The 21894-nt window shown below is 37.6% G+C and overlaps 1 protein-coding gene across 1 annotated transcript; it reads left to right on the top strand.

Annotated features, from left to right (window-relative positions):
- Positions 1–225: 225 nt before the first annotated feature.
- camkvb (CaM kinase-like vesicle-associated b) lies at positions 226–8355 on the top strand. The gene is given in 12 exon segments (XM_054617704.1): positions 226–320; positions 432–563; positions 2572–2646; positions 3251–3389; positions 5176–5296; positions 5409–5484; positions 5650–5786; positions 5966–6044; positions 7673–7760; positions 7937–8054; positions 8110–8153; positions 8155–8355. Coding segments are annotated over 12 exon segments (1305 nt in total).
- The last annotated feature ends 13539 nt before the right edge of the window (positions 8356–21894 follow it).

A 21894-nucleotide genomic window follows, 5' to 3' on the forward strand; every position in this document is an offset into this window, starting at 1 on the left:
TGAAAGGCTTTCTCAGCATTACTGGATTTTATTTTTTCTGCCAAGTCATCATCCAGTATAATATTATGTATGTGAGGCCAAATTGGAGAGAAATGATCAGCTAGGAGGGGGTGCCAGGACTCAGCCCCGACACCCTGATGGATTGATGAAAGTGTAATTATTAATTTCCATCTCTCACTCCACTGTCTGGCTGTCTGTTTCTCTCACGACAGGTCAGGAGCGGCCATGCCGTTTGGCTGTTTAACCATCGGGGAAAAGAAGGATTATAACAATCCTTCGGATGTGACTGACAAATATGACCTGGGTCAGATTGTTAAATCGTGAGTATCTCAACAACTTGGTGCATTATCTCTAATTGAGAAACCTTTATGATCTGCGATGATAAACCTGTAAATGTACCGCAAATGCCATAAAAAAATGCTTCTTTTCAGGGAGGAGTTCTGTGAGATATTCAGGGCCAAGGACAAAACTACAATGAAAATGAATACATGTAAAAAGTTCCTGAAAAAGGATGGAAGGAAAGTCCGCAAGGCTGCGAAAAATGAGATCCTCATCTTAAAGATGTAAGTTATTCACTGTGGTTCATGTTCTCTGGAGTCTCTAGTGCATGATTAGTTCAGCGATAAGACTTTGTCTTTGCTTCTTTGTTTCCCCTGTTTCATCTACTTAAATATTCATTTCACAGAAGACATCAATTTTTGAAAGGAAAACAAAAGAGAAAACAAATGTTGGTGCTTGCTTTAATAAGAAAAGTAAAGCCCTTCTCCTTTTGCTGAGTGATCACACACTGTTTCTATGAACCTTGTTTATCTCACCTTCTCTGTGATAAGCTAACTTTCAGGTAAAACCTACATTAGCATAACCTGGGCCTTATTAAACAATTTGTCGCTGACAGCAGGCGCAGCAGTGGAGCAAGATGAATAAGAAAGTGTGATTTCTTTATGAGAAGCCTTTCAAAACATGAACTCACACTCCTCTGAAAATTACCCTTCTGACGCCTCCATAACAGCAATGTGCACTGCTCCTGATTTTTATGGTTTAATCATCAGTGGGGGGTTTGAGTGAATAATCAGATATGATGACATTGTCAAAGGCTGGGAATAATTGCTGGCAAAACATCAAATGCAGATTTGAATTTAAAATGCTTAAATATAGGCATTAGAAAAGAAAAGAGGTGCTTACTGTATTATTAATCTTCATATATTTTTTCATTGTTGTTACTGAGAATGAACAAAAAAATCCTGAACACTGTCAGTCATCTGTACTGACAATTTTGTCCTTTCCCCATGTTTGAGTTTGACACTTTCACCTTCACATTCATCTGCTAAAGGGAAATGTTTTTCTGAGCTCTATTTAAATCTAAATTTAATACATAAATATTCAGTCTTTCAGCCGGAGAAGAATTAAGTGTAATTTTAACCATTTTTTAAATGAGGTAATTTAACTTTTTTATGCAAAAAAAACATATGAAACACATTATTTTTCCAAGCAGAGGATTTTTTTTACCTCTTGTAATATGTTTGTAGGGTGTCTGTAAAGTGTTTTATATTGGTAACACTTATTATAAGACCAATTATATAAGGAAAGATAAAAGGGTGTTCAGCAGGAGCGTTGGCCAATGCATGCAGTGCACGCACAGTTGACTTTGCAAACTACTACCCTCATCCTTTGTAATTAAAACAGGTGCATGCAGAGAATAACCTTAGTGACATTGTATTATTGTCCACATGTAGCTGTGGTAAGGCAAACTACTGTGAGTGTAAAATCATTCTCCATTTGCTACCTGCTGGACTTAATGCACTTTCTGACAATTTATTTCAGTGTTTGAATTTTGTTGAAAAAAGGACGTGCACTACATTTTTCCAAAAGTCTCATGAATGCAATGCTTTTCCTTGGCTTCTGATTTAACGCTCATGTAAATTCTAAGCAACACTGCACCTGTCAGTGGTGACGCAAAACGATAATGACGCATAAATGTCCTCAATCTCAGTTTTATATTCACTGACTAACCTATTGAGTTTTTGTATGATTGAATAAGTGATTTCAGACACAGCTTTATTCCTTTTGGAGCCTCCTTCACATTCAGTGCAATTTAAGAAAGGGTAAGAACAATCTTGAAGGCAACTGGATCATTTTACCCTCCTGGGGGAATCACATGCAGGAACAACACATTTTCGCCTGAAATATTGTACCTTTTATGGGCCAAATTCACTGTAATGTTTCTCAAGGCATCGTCAGCTGCTCAGCAACAAGTTGCTGCATGGTTGTCATTATGCCCACATGAATTCATCAGATTACATACAGTATATCTGGTTGTCTATGGATGGGAAGTTGAACTAGCAGATCTCAGTGCTGTAAAGTAAAGTTACCTGACCATGCTCCCTCTCTGTGTCTCCGTGACGACTGCAGTGTGTTGTTCATGAGCATTAAATCAGGTCTTTACATTGCATGACTCCTGACGTCTCTCTCTCTCTCTCTCTCTCTCTCTCTCTCTCTCTCTCTCTCTCTCTCTCTCTCTCTCTCTCTTTGTGTTTTTCTCTCTGCCTTGTGCTTCGTGACACATCTCCTCAGGGTGAAGCATCCCAATATTCTCCAACTGGTGGACGTCTTTGAGACCAAAAAAGAGTACTTCCTCTTCCTTGAACTGTGAGTTCAGATGTCTGATGAGCTGGGGGAAAAGGCTCTCTGCTTGTCTTTGCGGTAGCCGAGGCCTGCCGAACTGTATGCGTTGATTATACACTCATGGGAAATGAGCTGTTGTAGCCTGAGGCCCTGTAGATATGAGAGCAGCTCTGAACTCCACTCATTTGGTATTCAGATATGATTGCTTGCAAGCTGCTCTATTCTCATCAGCATATGTTCTTGGGGAATTTGATGCATTTCCATGGATATACTAAATACGGGATACTCGTCTCGTCCTTCGAGGAGACTGGATTTGTGGGTTTAGGAATTCTGTTTAGAAAAAAATAAAAGAATCATCTATAGGGAAGTGATTAAAACAATTTCCCTTTTAATAGGTAGTGTGTTGTGTAATCTTGTCAAAAACTGTAATTTACATTTTCCTATAGATATACATTGTACATTTACATTAAAGAGAGAGAATGGCCTGTGACAGAAGGGTTTCCAGTCAGATTCGAACTGATAAAATTGCTGTTAACACGGTGCAAATCTTCCTGTGCTGATAGAAAGTATAATTTATAACTTTCAACAACGAACATGTAACGCGTTACTGGCCTTCCTTTTCCCACAGTGCAACAGGCAGAGAGGTATTTGACTGGATCCTGGACCAAGGCTACTACTCAGAGCGAGACACCAGTAACGTGGTGCGGCAGGTGTTGGAGGCCGTCGCCTACCTCCACTCCCTGCATATTGTTCACAGAAACCTCAAGGTAACGCGCTACAGTAGTACAGGGCTTTGTAGGCAAAAGCTTACAAGGCGCCATTACTGTAGAGGCATCTCACTGTTAACCCCGGCAATAAAACTGTTACCAAGAAATAAATGTCCTCTGAATCCTGCAGAATGTGCTGAAAATATGGGGATCAATGTCGAAGTAAAGATTAGAATCTGTAAAGCTTTTCATTGAAACTTAGTCATGTTCTAGTAGACATTTACATGTCCTTCACCTGCAAACCACCAAAACCAATCTTAATGTTATGTGCTGTTTTCAGCTAAAAGACGGTAGAAACCACAAGACTCTGCCCCATGAAATTAATTTCACTTTAATTGAACCAAGCAACCTGCCTATAGTACATACGGCTGATGGTCTAGATCAGCAGAGCAATGGCGGTGTCACGCTGGGATGGCCGCCTGTGGTACGCTTTTGTCGGCTCGCTGATCTCTTGCTAGCTGGTTCAAAATGTCTGAGTACTATGCAAGAGATTATGGACTGCCGGATGATCATTTAAGATTATAAACGAGCATAAAATGATCACATAGCACTTTCAGTTTAGTACAGACAGAAGCTAAATATACTGTATATATATAATATATAATATTATTTTTAACCACATTCTATCTGAGCTCATTTTTATTTCAGTGTCGATGGGTTGACCCCTTTGGTTCAGACTTAACATCTAATTATTGGATGGAATGCCATTCAAGTTTATATATACATTCATGATCTCCAGAGGATGAATCCTACTGATTTCTGTGATTTCCTGGCTTTTCCTCTATTACCAGAAAGATTGTCAGCAATTACTTTTTAATGTAGAACAGTGAAATTGAATTACATTTAAAATAATTTCATAAATAAAAAAATACAACTTAAAAGAACAGGACCACATTTTAAATTTCACTTTCATTGTAGCCTATAAATGGCACTGCACTGGAACTCAAGCCCAGATGGTTGTTGTGCACATCATTGTGATGACAAATAAAATCGCTCATCATTTCGCATGTGAAAAAGGATATCCATATGATTTTAAAATGTGTCCAAAAAAGTGAATTGAATATAAAAAAAAAGACATCAGGCAGCTGCTGTATTAATAATTGAAACTCTGCACGTAACACGCAATAGTTTCCGTTGAGGAAAACTCTCCACAGGATTCCCAAACTGTCGGTTCATCATGACGGGGAAAGCCCAGTGTTTAAAGGGCATGCAGGAGGTAAATGTGATTGGCCATGATTGTCACAACCTCTAACCCTTTATTATAGGATAACATGTTATTTCTGATCTCACCCGCTGTATCCAGCCACAGGTGCACCTGGCGAGCCTGGCCAGGTCAATACCAAAAGTGAGCTTGATTTAAGACGATAAATGAGTAATAGAGAAAAAAGTGGTTGCGATATGATTACTATTCATGGCAAAACCTGGATTAGCTTCTTCACCTCACTTCCTATCAAATCTCCCTGTATGGGACTTGTCAGCTAAAATGAAAATCAATGCATTTCTTATGTGGAAAAATGTCAAACTAGGTGGAGGCATTTAGATTTAGTCCAGTCATAATAAAACACTAAATTAAACTGAGTGTGTCTCTTTTGATTTCTTTAAATCTGCATTGAATAATTAAACTTTCAGATGTTTTCAGTTGTCTCATTATAGTTCAGTCAGAAAATGATCTTACAACTGAAAGTCAACCTCACTAGTGGTTCACTAGATGATTGACCATGAAAATGAAAGACCGTAATCGTAATCACATCTTAATGTTTTCATTGTAATATGTTATTTTTTTTAGTTGGAGAACTTGGTTTACTACAATCGCCTGAAGCACTCTAAAATAGTCATCAGCGATTTCCACCTTGCCAAGCTGGAGAACGGACTAATCAAGGACCCCTGTGGGACACCGGAGTACCTGGGTGAGAATATATACTTACCAAGTAGCAAATAAGATATTGAGGAGAATGTGATGTGGCAGCCTGCTGTGGCTTTTAAAACTCACTTTGATGATGTTTCTGTACTCTCCTGCAGCTCCAGAGGTGGTTGGCAGACAGCGATATGGCAGGCCTGTGGACTGCTGGGCAACAGGTGTCATCATGTACATACTGTAAGTCGTGACATAAAACATTAAGAAACTCTACATCTCATTTAAAATCACTGGGATATTGATTAAGATTGTACATCATGAGACATTAAGCTATAGGCTTTGTTTAAATATGGTATATAGATGTTTTTTAACTCCTGATTCTCTTAATTTTGTGTGCCACCTAAGGCTGTCAGGCAACCCTCCTTTCTACGATGAAACTGACGACGATGATTTTGAAAACCATGACAAGAACCTGTTCCGAAAGATCCTGGCAGGCGATTATGAGTTTGACTCTCCATACTGGGATGAAATCTCAGATTCAGGTACTTTTAGGACAAAGTTAACACTGTGAAAGAACACAGTGACAGCATACTGCGTAAACATTTCAAATTCTCCTTTCTTGACCGTTGAGTGGCCAAACACAGTCATATTTATGTCCATCGGGACAACAAACAAACAAACCCTTTTTTGTTGAGTTTCCTGTGTGATTTTTCTCTGACAGCTAAGAGTCTGGTTGCTCGCCTGATGGAGGTGGATCAAGACCTGAGACTGACAGCCCAGGAGGCTATAAACCACGAGTGGTAGGCGGCAGAGCTTTGATAAATTGTGCAGACCATTTAAACCAGCAGTGTGATTAGACTGTGTTAATGTCATGTTATTGCAAAAGAGCAGACTTTTTTTTGTCATTAGTCCCTTGAGATCACTTTGAGAAGAAAAAGGCTTTAAAAAAGGCTAATCGCTGTGCCTAATGAGGGTTCAGCATTTATTGCAACTTACCACAGCATATCAATATTTATGCTTTACTGAGCAATAAGCCAAAGCTGCTTGCCTCATTAGCAGTGCAGCTCTAGCACAAAATATAGCACAACGATTCATGGTTCCCAGATAAAGTATTCTAGTGACTTTGGGGATCCAATCACTAATACTAGCCAGCAGGTTAACATTGAGTTATTACCATCAATTGTCCTGACATATATTGGACGGATTGCCATCATATTTGGCTCAGAGGGTAATTTTGAATAACTGAAATGATCATGAAAAATGATCCCTTGACTTTTTACCTAGTGCCATCATCAGGTCAAAATGTCACTTTGATTTATGTCAAAATTCAATGTCATAAAAAATTCAATGTCATAAAATTCAAATAACTATGACATTCAGTGTTAAGTGCTAATTGGCAAATACTAGTATGTTAACGCACTTGCAACAACAACAACAACAACAACAAAAAAACTGCAGTAACTTTGGCCACTAGGGGGCAGCTGTGAGTTGTGAACACAGCATTGACATATAATCAACCTTAAGTTAATACGGTGAACTTGTTAGCAAGTAGCTGCAAATTAAGACATCTAATAGTTAAAGAGCAACATTATCATTCACTAAGAGTTGTGTTTCTGTCCACCTGATTAATGTCAGTCTAATATCCTAGCTCTTATAGCTCTGTTTTCGTTAAAATATCTGTCTCTTCAGCTGCTAAATGCTCCACCATGTTCACAAGTTCTTTGCTAACTGTGTCTGTCTGACGTTTGGTGCTTGGCATTTAGTGAACAGTACGTTTATAAAGCTTTTTGGCAGGAAACGGCTGCCTACTGCTGAAACTGGCTATAAAGCTCCATAAAGCTGAGGAATTACGAAGATCCAGCAAACAATTCTCTGTATGGTTGATTTATTTAATATAAGAATAATAGTGGTAATCATCAGAATGTTAATCTTTTAATTGTGAGGACGTTAGCAGGCTGATGTTTGCTTTTAGCTCCTAAGTACAGCCTCACATAGTTGCACAGTTCAATCATTAACTTGGCAAAGGAAAACCTATTGTTAAAAATGTTCTTATACAGTGACACCTCATTGTACATTCTGTATTTTGAGGTTCATCCATTACGCCTGTTTGCAGACATTTCATTTTATTGTGTTAAGAACGCATCAATTAATCATTTTCTTCCATCACTTGGATGTATCAGACAGATGCTCTTCCAGTTAAGTTAACATTTTGAACACAAGTCAATTGTCACAGGTATAAAAACTAGGAGAAAAAAGCTCAAGCCGAAACAGAATCCTTAAAGGCTAAACAGTTCCTGCATACATTTGCCAGTCAATAAAATGAACAACAAATTGAGTAATACTGTGTGCAGTGGCCCAAAGCACCCAAAGATAGGGGAAGCATAAATCTCTGTTGTGAAGTTGTGTTTTTCCCATTTTTCTACTACAGGATCTCTGGCGGTGCAGCTTCAGATAAAAACATCAAGGAAAATGTGTGTGCACAAATAGAGAAGAACTTCGCCAGAGCTAAATGGAAGGTAGGCCCTCCTGTTCTCTCTTCCAGGAACGTCTTCTTCACAAGATCAACAGTGGTTGTATGATCATTGAACAAGGAAGTGCAGTATTGTATAACAGTTAAGCCAGTCCGATGAGAGTCAATGTTCTAAGGTTACAGCCCCCATTGGAGTTCATCTTGTTGTCCCATCTTCTACAGAAAGCTGTGCGGGTCACCACCATCATGAAGAGACTGAGAGCACCCGAGCACAGTGAGTCGAGGGCGACCAGCCCTGCGGCCGACGCCCCAGGTGATGCTGCAGCTCCCCAGGCCGCCGCCGCCGCCGCCACCGCCCGCCACCGCTGCCACCGACGCTGCCACCGACGCTGCCACCGACCCCTCTGCGCCTTCATCTGCCGCGACCCCCGAGGGAGCGCGCCGCCTCTGTCACAGAGCTCCCTGCTGGAGCGGAGATAAGTCAACCGGCACCAGAGGCTGAAGCCGCGGCGGCCGCCTCACCCGCGGAGCCACAGCAACCGAGCCCAGCGCCGCAGGAGGCCGAGCCCGCAACACGCTGCAACGGGGAAGCTTCGGCTGCGCTCCACGCAGCCACTGAGGCCGGGGACGAGCAGGGTTAGACCCCCACAGACTCCTCCCTTTGTGACCTCTGCTGTCCCCGCCGACTCCTGCACACTGTACATTAGCTGCTAGCATGGTGACACTGACTCTGCTTCTCTCTCACTTGCAGCATTAGTATCATCTCATGGAGGCTGTGTGCTACCTTTCCCGAGTGCTGCGTTGCGTTGGGTTTCTTTTTACACGTATTGTGTCTTTTTTCACTGACCCTCCGGTGTTTTTTTTTTTGTCAGATTATGTAAATCTCGTCTATCTCCGCACACTTGAGTTTTAGGGGCAAACAGATTGGCTGTCAAGCTGTGGCTTACAGCTAAATTCGTCTTTCTTATTCTTCTCTAAGTGATAAGAGAATATAGGAGGACATTATTGTGCTGAAAACGGCTTTGATTCCTTTTTAATGAGCCAACTAGGAAAATTTCTCTCCGCCAGTCTTGCAATTACAGTATTTGTTCTTAGAATCAGTAGAAAAGTTTTGCTTCTGAAATTTTGACCTTGTACCGTGATACTCAGTAAGTGCTTGTCCTCACACATGGAGAAGATCACATATTCCTTTCACAGGGGGAATATTGTTATCTTTCTTAATTGTTCTCATCTACACCAGCCAGTCATCGTGCGTTAAACAATGCTGGGATTGGTGACTAGGAGTTATAATGCCCAGTACTGTGTTTTGAACTAGGCAGCTTCGCACATAAGCACACACACAAATACTATGTTCCTTTGCTAACTTCCTGCTCAGGAAAGAACCTCATAGCTGTAAGTGTAAAGATTCTGTACATAGAGACCTTTGTAGAAGTAGCCAAAACAGCATGCATTCTCACTTTTTGCTGTTCATTTTACATTTACATCCACTTGGTGGATAAAGATGCGCTACCGCCAAATTCCATCTTATCGCAGGCCGCTGAACCTTCGCCTCTTGCCACAAGCCATGCCGAGGCTAATGTTCTTTTCAAAAGCACACTATACATTATGCTGTCTGTTGCCACTGTTCATTTAGCACACCCCTGCTGTCAATGTAAGTTATATGAAGAAAAGAAAAAGCAGTCTTCATTACATATGAGTTCTATGCATCCAAATTAATTTGTAGCTTTTCTTTTTTAGAAACTTCACGATGTCTTTATTCATCACGTTACAAAACAGTGTGGTTTTTTGCTATATCTCAGTTGACTTGTATGTGCTTTGGTTTAATTGTATTAGGATATTGACTCAAAATGCCACATATGTCTTAATGTTTGGTTGTAACTGTAAATCAAAATGTGCATTAACTGACCACATGCAGCTTTTTAAGGGAAGACACCCGTCATTTTGACTCTGTGGTAACGAAGGTCATCTTCACCAACTCAGCTTTGCTGACCTGTATTATACTTAAAGAAATATATGAATCATTTATTTTACATTTCTGAACATATCGTTTATTTTTTATTGCCATATATCTTTTTCTTTCTTTTTGTTGTTGTTGTTTTTTAACTCCTTCAGTCAAGTGTTTATTCCATAGAATTTTCTTCTTATACTTGATAAACAGTAATAACAATCTTTCCTTTCTTGTCACTGGTCCCCTTGAGCATCAATAATGAGCTACAGAAGGAGTTCTCTGTAATAACTCTAAAGGAAATTGAGCAATATTCGAATGGCTGCTGAAACTGTGATTCCTGGTGTCCTTTCGATAAAGTCCATGTACCTGTAAGTCGAAGTCTATAGTCCTTGCAAGATGTCCGACCCAGCAGGGCCACTTAAAGGTACAGTTATTCCCAAAAACTAAAATACATATTTTTCCTCTTAACTGTAGTGATTTTTATCAATCTAGATTGTTTTGGTGTGAGTTGCCTAGTTTAGGAGATATCGGCTGTAGAGGTGTCTGCCTTCTCTTCAATATTATGGAGCTATATGGCAATCGACATGTGGTGCTCAGAGCTCCAAATCATACATTTGAACTCAACAGCAATGTCTCTTTCCAGAAATTGTGATCCAGTTGCTCAAGATTATCTACAGACCTTGTTGTGAGCAGTTTAAATATCACCACAGGTAAGAGGAAAAATATAAATTTTTGATTTTGGAATGAACTGTTTCTTAAACTAACACATGGCGGCTGTCAGATAAGTGTGATAACTCGTCAAATACCGACACTTGGTCAGTGATCATTGGGTTTTGATAACAATGCACCGAGGCACCCTTTACTGTCTGTATGGGACCCACTAGGCTTTCAGCTAACTCCAATGTAAGACCATCAGCATCATTATAAGAGTAGTATAAATAGGGACAAAGTTTGTTAGGGAGAAGCTCAGGGTGGACAGTTGGGTCCATTAGACACATACTTTTCACCAAGGAGACTGCTGTTCCTGTCCTGTGTGAAACCAAGTCAACATTGACATATTTTACCTTACTTTTGTTACCTTACTCACATACCTAACTTTCGCTACTTATGCCTATGTAAGTTATGTAAAAAAAAAAATACTTATTTTAACCCAGACCACAATATTTTCCTAAAACTAAGTACTTGTGCAGAAACTTACATGCCGTCCCTGTCACATCCAAAACTGACACTAGAGGGGAACCTAGAGCATCATAGTTTGAAGCTTATAGGTCCAATGACCAAGTGCGATATTTGAGTTTTCATCCCCTGGTTACTTGAAGACAGCCACATTGTCAATATTATTAGATTACATGATTAAAATATAAAATATCTTGGCAGGTGCACAGCCACTTGGTCTGACTCCAGCCAATCTGTTGTCAACTGTGAATACCTGTATATGAAAATGTGCATTTTAGATTAAAAAGGGGCTTTGGAGATTTATAATCCGTAGAGAATCAAGTTTGACTTTGTTGGCACAGAGTCTTTTATTCATACATGTATCTACTTTTAATTTGTGCTTTGGTAGATTGGTAGACAGGCCAATCATTAAGAATATACCACTATATAATTTCTTACATTGTTTAAGATATATATTTAGATTCTAAGTAGAGGCTTAAACTGAAGAATATCAGAGATTTTAATGTGAATAGATTATTTTATGTAGTCCGTTCTCCTTGTTTAGATGGCAAATAAATACTGTTTGAAACACTGTTACACAGTTTAAAGCAATGCTTTTCCCCTCCCAATACATTCCTCACTGTATTTAGTATTCCATGTCTGTTCTTTCGCCATGCACTTACAGGTGTATTTGTAGATGTGATGTTTGCCAGGACCGGTGGTCACCTGTAGGTCCTGTCTTGCATTTGTGAGCTCTGTACTGTACTCCTTGACTGAGTTGATGACTTTGATGGTAAAAAATAAAATTCTAATTCATCTGTTTATTCATCAGTTATCCACGTCATTTCTCTTCTGAGTGGATGGAGGGTGATTAGCGTCTTTCAAAAAGATTGGCTCCATTAGATCTGCAGGATTGTTTAGAGAAAATGTGGGAAACAGCCTGCGTCATTGCACTCCGCTTTCCCCCATAACCCGGAGAAGAGCATCTGTGTTACACACTCTCAATTAGCACAAGCTTAGCAGCCATCCTGGTGGGCTGTGAACTCGTGTTCGAAAAAATCCCAGCAGTGCCGTTTGGTGACACTTTCCAAGATACTTGAATTGCATCTTGTTGGAATAATAATGCAGAGAGCTCATTTTCTAGGCCCTCTGGGGGTTTCAATGGGCTTCCTCTTGGGAGATTTTGTCTTTTTCATGCCCATTGTACAAAGATATGCAGCCATCCATACACTCATCGGGGCTCAGGGGGATCCTAACTCTGCCTCTGTGTCGTTGGATGACTTCATTAAGAATGGTTGGCTGGGAGAAGTGTCAGTGTTTCCTGTTTCTCTCAACTAGCAATCTAGAGAGGAAAGGCTACTGATCGGAGTGTGTCCTTGCCGGAAGAAAAAGAGAATTTTACAAAATACAATATCCTCCTGACAAAAACGAACTTGCATACTGACTAAACTAAAATAGTAGCTAAGATAGGAGCTGCATATTGAGTTTTGTTGCGAAATCGATACAGAAATGCTTGAGAAACAACAAACAAGAATCAATCTACTTACACAACTCATCGGGTTTAACACAGCGCTGCTTGTAAAAAGTGTTTTCACACACTTCTATTGATGTTTCCATCTTGGGTAACTATCAGGCATCAGATGCAAACTGATGAAAGTATTCCAAGAGAAGAATTGAAATAGTGATGAATGGGTGTGGTGTGTAGCATTGATTCTTTGGCATGTAGGGTAAAGAAAGCGATCAATCACAACAGCCCCTGTTATCGGTTTAGTGTCTCAGCTTTCTGCATGCCACTGAGGTCCTGCAGAAAAAAAATGCCAATAATGTCGCAGTTTCTAATCAACTTCAATCAATGTCAATGTCAGTGGCCGTGTAGAACAGAGCTTCACCGGTATTGGAACATGTCAAAAAATCCAAAAGCATCAAAAGCTAAATCAACCCACAGTAATCAAGTTTTGTATAAAACAGATTGGCTAAAAAACGGTTTTAGAAGTTCCACCATTGAGACATTTTCCCTGTAAAGTTATCAGATGGTTTCTTTTATATAACGGTTCCAGGCCCAAAGATGTTAAACTATTGTTGTAATAATTTTCATCATAAGATTAGAGAGAAGTCCAAAATCATCTCATGACCCCCAAATGTTATCTTGTGACCCTTTGGAGGGGGCCCGACCCCCAGGTTGGGAACCAGTGGACTTAAATAGCAAACTGTATATTAAGTTAGTAAAAAGTAATATAAAAAAGTTAAAACTAGCTCCACCTGAACCACCTACAACAGAAAGATGCTCCTAACACCTTGTTGCATCAGTGTCTATGTATTTAATACTTATCTCATGAGTCACAGAAGTACTTATACTATAAATACTTTGTGCATTTTGCTGAAAACACTGATAATGTGCTTTCACTCAAGTAGAACTATTGTAATTGTACTTTTACTTAAATATGTAAGTACAGCTTTCAGCACCTTTCAATACGTTTTTTATATTATATTAAGCAAACATGTTGCATGCAACTTAACATCATAGTACGTACTGTCAAAAAACAACGTATGGACCTTCTTATTGTGCACATATGAAAAAAGAACAGTACAGCGGACACTGTTGCATCCTGCCATCTGCTGGTTGACAATATGTAATGCAGCTGTAAGCAGGACTCCTGTTGTGATTGCATAGAGGTGACAGAAAGCAGTGTTGTTCATTATTTTCCCTCCTTTTCATCACTTTCCCCAGAGTCTCATTTGTACATAGTTACTGCATGAGAGAGTCCAACAATGTGAGTAATGGGAGTTCCACAATATAGTGTGATGCCTCAAATAAAACAGCCAGTCCCTTTAAGAGCTAAACTCTGTCACCCTGTTTGTGACGGATCCCAGGTTGAGGCATTAAATGAATGTCAGCTCATTATGTCTTCAATGGAGTCTGGATATTTAACAGTGGCCAAGTTTTTGGAAAGGATGCCTGTGAACCATTTTCATGGCATGCCAAACTTCTGCCTCTCACTATCCAACTTCTGATTCTCTCTGCTCCAACAATGTAGTAAGTGTCCAACAGCTCTTCAATGTGAGAGACACGAAGCAGATAACCACAGAATGCCACGTCTGCTTCTGAGCTACCGAGCACCTGATCGGACTCCACGATAAGACAGAGCTGGATTTCACATCTGAAAAAGTCAATTGAATGGTGTAAGTGATGCCATCGCTCGGCGTCATGTCATGTGATGTGCCACTGTGGAGCTAACGCCCCACAGAAACACATCTCTGTTCCATTGTGAAGAATGGCGCACAGAAATGTCTGATAAGAATCAGTAGGGTCAAACTTTGTTGTGGGTCGTTTGGAATTTCCTAAATGTGGATCAGCCGCTTGCTTTTCAGCCAGTTTCTGATTCAGAGGCGGAGGTGGCTGGATCTGAAGTGATTGGGTGATGATGCAGATATCATTTTAACAACCACTGCGGGAGAGATTCAGGACGGTCCCACCCTGACTCCCCTCCTCTGCCCTGCTGCTCCTTGGTAGAGATCAGATAAGCGAAGGGAACAGAGCTCCGTCTATGGGGATGAATGAAAAAGGGGACAACAGAGTTCTCTAAAGCCCAAATGTCATCTGATGCCTGGAATGCCCTGTGATGGTTTTCCAAACCATCTGACCTCCTTCTGCCTTGTCCTGAAACAAACCCATACTGGAGTGAAAAGGAGTCTCCAGACGTGTTCTCATCTCCACTTTTTACAATATGTCATCGGGATGATGACATATTGCAGATGATATCTCTTTGTGGGATAACCTTTGTCACGTACATTTTACATGAAGAGCATATTTTGATCCCCAAAACAAGGATCTAAATGTAGTCCATGTCAAATACAAAAAGAGAACGCATCCAAACATGGAAGACATGTTATCTGCACTCTGATCAGTTTTTATTCAGAATTTGTTCAAGCAGAACCAAGAATACAATGTGTTTTGCATCACTGCTTCTTCTGGTTGACTCATTATGTTTTAACTTTCATTAATTATGAAGCATCTGAGTTGGTCTGAGAATTCAGCAAACATGTATTTCTTGTTATTCATTCACGTCCCAGTGTGTTGTGTCATTCTATACTGCCCAAATGTCCACGCTCGGATGTGCAATCTGTATAATTTTAGCATCAGTATATTACATTGTAGTACATGATAAAGTATAATGTAAAGAGAACGAGAAGTGATCAGAAATTTTGATAATTTCATAAGAAAATTGGCCTGTGATTTCATTAAAATTCTATTAATTTTGTGGATAAAGACACATGTTATCCATTGATATTAAATCATGTTTACTCTGCTCTAGACTTGTATTGTTGTAGGAGAGTATGAGTCACTCTTGGGCTGTTCAGGGGTTATCAAGGCTTTTATGATGTATGGAAACCCTGATAGGCTTGACGCAAGCACACTATCTAACCCTACAGCAGCCTGTTCCCTTTGGGTGCATGAGCCAGATTTGACTGGACATACTCCAAACACACATTCCTTGTGATTTAACAGTTTAATTTGATTAAATTTAACAATCAGAAGTGGACCTTAGGTCACAAAATGTTGAGAGCCTATGGACCAAGGGATCTTGATAGTCAGAAACTAGGAGATTCATGAAATATTAGTCAGTAGATGAACATGAAATTAAAAATATCAGACCATTGTAGAACAGGTTGGTCAGGTTTTCCTGATAATAAAAGTGTTGTAGCTGTGTATCACCATATCTATATTTGTGAAAACATTGTGTTCAAATGCATTGGAGTGTGTTAATGTGTAAAAACGTCCTGAATATTTTTTCATAAAATGTGTAAAAAAAGAATCTAAACAAAATTATTACTTTTTTTAATCCTAAAGAAGATCTGTAGTTGAGCATGACATGTTGTGAACAAATTAAAAAAGATTTGCACAATATTATGACTGCTAAAATAAGATTTTAAAAAATGTCGGTCACATAAGAGGATTTTCAGTTCCAAAAAAGGATGCATTTGCACATCTATCTGTTTGCAGACAAAAATAGTTCACACATCACCCAGTTGTATGTGTGAATCTGTAGTTTACAGCCACGAATCAAATCTACATATTTCATCCCTGTATTTTTGACCCTATTTTGGCGCTTCCTCTGTAATAGCCAAGAGGAATGCTCAGATTAACATGTCATTTAACTTTCAGTATCATTTCATTATCCAACAAGACCTAAGGGGGGCGAGCCTTATGTAATGTGATTACTGCTGGGGGGAATCAACCAAACATGATAGGCATTGATCATATCAGTTCCAGGTTTGTTGGTGTTTGCCATCAACATTTGCATATTACTTTTTTATTCACGATGCCTCGGATAAGTGTCAACGACGTACACAGACGTACTTCTAACCTGAACCAACCAGCACACTTGAGCAATGTTCAAATTTACATTCCAAATTACGTCCACAATTATCTTAGCTGTTACGTTTAGTTAGTAAGCTTTGGACATTAGCCTAGCCTTTAGCCTAGCTTGATGTATGTAACACACTCACTCGGAGAGTGCATTTTAAATTAATTCGAAAACTTGTTCTCAGTTTCCAACTTGGACCAAGACACAGATGTTAGGTAGTGAGTGTGGAGGCATTATATTACAGGTGTTTAATTATTTAATTAAATTAATTAAAAATTAATTTCAATTACCATAGTTGTTTATTAACAGAAGGAACACATAGCTGGCTGTCATTGAATGCGTGTTTGTTAGGTTTCTCATTACGTCAAAACATATTTTCGCCTTTGGAGACTTGTTTGAAGATATGGGTAATTTAGTGGCATTTTGAACAACGACTGACGATGTTGAAAACTGGAAGAGAGCAATTTTTTCTTCCTGTAAATCTTTACTTCTAATTAAGTCTCTACGTAATCGTTTAAACTGGTAAATGTAGAAGCTGATACATCATAACTAGGGCTGGCTATATTTATTTTAATACTGATACCTTAAATTCGATACCGATACCACAAGAATACTTAATATAATAATTTGTGTGAATGAACACCTCATTGCCTAATTAGTAGACCAAATATGTTTCTATAAATGTCTACAACTCATTTCTCTAAAATATGTAAAATCCTTCACATCTGTCATTGTGAATGACAAGAGGATTGAGTCAATTACAAGACCTGTTGGCGACATCAAAATAAATTAACTCAATTAAAACATTCATTGTACCACCCCACCAAATTTAACATTCTAAAGTTTCTTAAAATATCTGTCAGTCACTTTTTCACATGAACCGTTCTTCACATCGACATAAACTAGATCCACCACACATCACTTATTTAAAAAGTTGACAAGTTTGACACTTCCCAGTGTCATGTGCAGAGAGAGCAACCATACTCATGATCAGCTTTGGCAAATGGGACATCATTAATTAAGGAAGTGGAATTCCTTGAGGTGATTTAGAGATTAATTTTTATGCTACCTGGGATTTTTTCCCCTCATCTTTAGGGCCTCACGCATCCAGGTGTTGACTGGGAGGGGTGCAATGATGACCCCTGACACTTCAGACAGTTGAGTTCTGACAGCGCTCTGAAGAAGAGATGACAGAGATTCGGTCTGTGGTCGACCCCCTTTCAATTTTAGATTGACATTGCCACAATCTATTCTTGCAGATTATGGAATACCAGCAGATAATAATAATAATAATAATAATAATAATAATAATAATAATAATAATAATAATAATAAAAATAATAATAATAATAATAATAAAAACTGCTTTCGACACAATGCATGGAAAGAGAAAATGTTCCATAGAAAAGTCTTCAGGTTTATCTAAATCCTGTGAATCTTTGTCTCTTTCTTTTCAGGAACATTGTGCAATTCTCCAATTTTGAATGTTGTTGTTTTCTTCCTCTTTATGTTGTTTGGCAGATTGCAATGCACAGCTGCGTTTTCTTTGATGTGTTGAATTTTTAAAGCATACAACATATTAAAAATTCAGTGGCCTCTATAGGTTTGTTATGAACTTCTAGAAATGTATAGGACATGGTCTGCAATAGACATGGACATTCAGACCTAATTCAGTGTGATTGACACTTTCCTAAAATTATAATTTCTCTCTGATGTCTGGAACTTTCAAAATACCTGAAGTTGATATTACAGGCCATTTAGGGAGCTCATTTGTCTTCTTGTTGGTTCTTAGAGAAAAGACACGAGGTGTTGCGGGAGGAGCAGCAGACTCTTTGGAGATGAGGACATCAATGAAAATCCCTACCGTCTGTACACAGCTGACAACAATCAAATTACATGATTTTTATACTTGAATGATGATGTGTGTGTGTCTGTAATGTATTTTTTTGTGTCTCTGTCCTCTGAAAACACTTGACAACCAGGGGGAAGCTCATTAGAAGCAGCTCAGCAGCCTCTGAGTCAATATTTATTCTGGACAATCTCACAGAGTAAGGAAACACCAGTAAAGCTAAAAAATACTCTTTGGATGCTTTGATTATTGTCTTCACATATTTATCTAGCATTCTGGCTTTTTTCATTTCAGGTGTAAAATGGAACCAGATGAATTAAAGTGTATGTGTCGAAATGACTTGACTACCTGGGCGTGTTTTTTAAAACGGATGCAAAGAGTCTGTTTAGAAAGTGGTGATCCAGGGTCTTTTATTGGTGCAGGAGAGATTATAAAGTTTATAAATGTTGGTGTAAATGTATCTGTTCCCGTCCAGACTGCTGAATGAACAAAGACACTTGAAGGGCCTGGGGGAGATGAAAACCGGAGTGCATGGAACAAACATTTGGTAACTATCAAATCACCTTGTAGTAGTAGTTGTTGTTATCTAAATAAAATGATCCTGCATTCAAATGCAGAATCTGTCGGCAGGTTTCTGTTTGTAGTCCTAGTAGTATGACCAATCATGTTTAAATCGGATTTGGTTGAATTCAAGTAAAAAGTTGGTGAGAGCAAAAGAGGTGGAATGCATTGGCCAAGAAGCTATCTGTGAATCCACCAGCTATTGTCTGTCAATGATTTGGATTTGTATTGGTTTAAAATGAGCGCGTAAACTGGCTACTTGTGAAAGAAGCTGGTTGAACACAACATCCCTCAACTCCAACCCTCCCGGATATCTGCTGGCTACACCCGAACGCCAGAAATATAGCCCGTTGCCTACAAAGGCTTATCCATCTTTAAACCAACAATGGATAGGTTCTGAGATTATTGTTGTTGTTGTAGAAGTTGAATTTTTCCAGTTTGAGTTGTTGTAAAAAAGTCATAGTATCTTATAAAAACATAATAAAGTCATAGGATGGTTTGTCATAAAGAAAAAAAAAAATGTCATGATATATTATGCCATAAATAATCATAAAAATGTAATAGTGTGCCATGTCTTTATCATGTCATAGTATGGTATGCTCTAAAAATGTAATAGTAATGCATGCCATAAAATATGATAATATAGTATGTCATAAAAAAGTTATGAAAATAAAGGATAGTATGTCATAGAAATTTCATAAAAAGTCATAGTATAGGATATCAAAAAAATCTCACAATAAAAATCAGTATGATATGTTGGTAAAGAAATCATAGTGAAATATGACATAAAAAAGTCAAAGTATAGTATTTTGGAAAAAAGTGATTATGTCGGCAAAGGTTGTAGTATAGTATGTTGAAAAAAGTTTTTACAAGAACAGGCTTTGAGAAATCCTATTGTATGAGCAATTGCTTTTGTAGCTGTATATGATGTTCTAGATGCAGCATGCTAAACTATAACTTTTTTACAACTCTTTTGGACATGCTTTACTATGACTTTAAACATGATATACTATAACTTTTTTATGACTTGTTTGGACATGCTTTACTATGACTTTATTCAACATGATATACTATAACTTTTTTATGACAATTTTTGGATATGCCATACTATAACTTGTTTAGACAGGCTATACTATGACTTTCTTACGACTCCTTTCGACATACTATACTATGACTTTTTTATCTATAATTTTTCATATGTTATACTATTACTTTTTAAACAATTGTTTCCAAACATATTCTACTACGACTTTTGTTGACATGCTTTATTATTACTTTTTTGCTATTCTATGACTTGTTTAGACACATTATACTATAACTGTTTTTGAAATATTCCGACATGCTTTACTATGACTTTTTTATGATTTATTTTACATACTCTATTGAGACATTTTTTCTTTGACACGCTATACTATGACTTTTTAATTACTTTTCCCAACATGCTGTATTATTACTTTTTTTATATGCTTTCTTCTGACATATTTGTACATTTTTTAGACATGCTAAACTATGACTTTAAGATTTTTTTTTTGACTAAGCTTACCCAGCTGGGACCTAAGTCTACTCCACTAACCAGTCTACTGCTGGCTGTCCAATGTTCAGTTGCAGAAAAATAAAATGGATGAAAGCAGCGGGGTTTGTGACTGCTGAGCTTCTTCAGAGAGACCTGGCTCTGTCGTTAATCCCTGATCAAGCTGCATTAGATGGACTCTGTGTTTACATCATGATGCTTGGTTGATGGACAATGTTTTCTTCATGTTGAATTTTAAATGTGAAAATGTCGGCTATTGCCCAAAGAATTGTTTTTGTTGCTGCTGTTTTTATTCCTTATGATGCAATTTATAAAAATGAACTAGAGGGAGGTACTACTGTTTTTGTTTTGTTTGTCATGATTGTTGTGTTATCAACGGGTAACAACCAATTTCATTGTGCATCCCTGTGTTTCATAATGATAATAAATGAGGCTTAAATCCTTGAATACTTTTTTAAAAAGTCCTTTAAAATCATAGTATAACATGTGGATTTTTTTTTTTAAAGTCACAGTACAGAATATAGTGGGTAAATAAACTTTTAAAAAAGTAAAAAAATAAATAATTGTAATAGTATAGCATGTCCCCAAAAAAAGTCATAGTATAGCAGGTTAATAAAAGTCATGAAAATATCACAGTGTAGTAAAAACAAGTCATACTAAAGCTTTCAAAAACAAAGTGTAAAAAAATCATTTTATAGCATGTCGAACATGGATTTAATATATAGGATTTAAAAAAATGTTTTAAAAAGTAATTGTGTAGCACATCAAAAAAAGTCATAAAAAAGTCATAGTATAGTATGTCGAAAAAAAAGTTGTAAAAAAATTCATATTATAGGATGTCGAAAAAAGTCACAATATAGTATTTAAAAATGGTTTTAAAACGGGATAGTATAGGATGTCTAAAAAGTCATGGTATAGCATGTCTTAAAAAGTCATGAAAAAGTCATATTATGGCATGTCGAAAAAAAGTCATGAAAAAGTGATAAAAAGCATTTCGAAAGGAGTCTATAAAAACAACATAGCATGTCTTAAAAGCTTAAAAAATGGCATAAAAACCTCATAGTATATAAAACAAAGTAAAAAGAAAAGTTACAGTATAGCATTTCGAAAGAAATTTGTGAAAATGTCTTAGTATAGCATGTCGAAAAAAAGTAAAATGATAGCATATCAAATTTTCCTTTTTTATAAAGTCAGTATAGCATTTCAAAAAGGTAATTGTATAGCATGTTCAAATACAGTCTTTAAAAAGTCATAGTACAGCATGTCAAACAAAGTCATAGTATAGCATGTCAAAAAAGTCATCATAAAGTCATAGAATGCATTTCGAAAGAAGTCTAGAAAAAGTCACTGAATGGAGTGTCCAAAAAAGTCATAGTTTAGCATGTTGAAGGAATACAAAAAAGTGATGATAAAGCATTTACATCTTTTTTTATAAAAACCTCATAATATATTAAACAAAGTAAAAAAGGAAGTTACAGTATAGTATGTTGAAAAAAAGTCATATAATAGCATGTCAGAAAAGTAATTGTGTAGCATATTGAAATACAGTCTTTAAAAAGTCATACTATAGCATGTCAAAAAAAGTTATAAAAAAGTCATAGTTTCGCATGTAAAATAAAAGGGTTTAAGACGTCAATATATTGTACGTCATGAAATGTAAACGTAAAAAGGCATAATATAGCATGTCGAAAAAAGACAAAAAAGTGATAATATAATTTGTTGAAACATGTCATAGTATAGTATGTCGAAATCAAGCTGTAAAAAACTAAT

The sequence above is a fragment of the Anoplopoma fimbria genome, chromosome 17 (assembly GCF_027596085.1).
Source record: "Anoplopoma fimbria isolate UVic2021 breed Golden Eagle Sablefish chromosome 17, Afim_UVic_2022, whole genome shotgun sequence".
In the NCBI taxonomy this organism is placed as follows: domain Eukaryota; kingdom Metazoa; phylum Chordata; class Actinopteri; order Perciformes; family Anoplopomatidae; genus Anoplopoma; species Anoplopoma fimbria.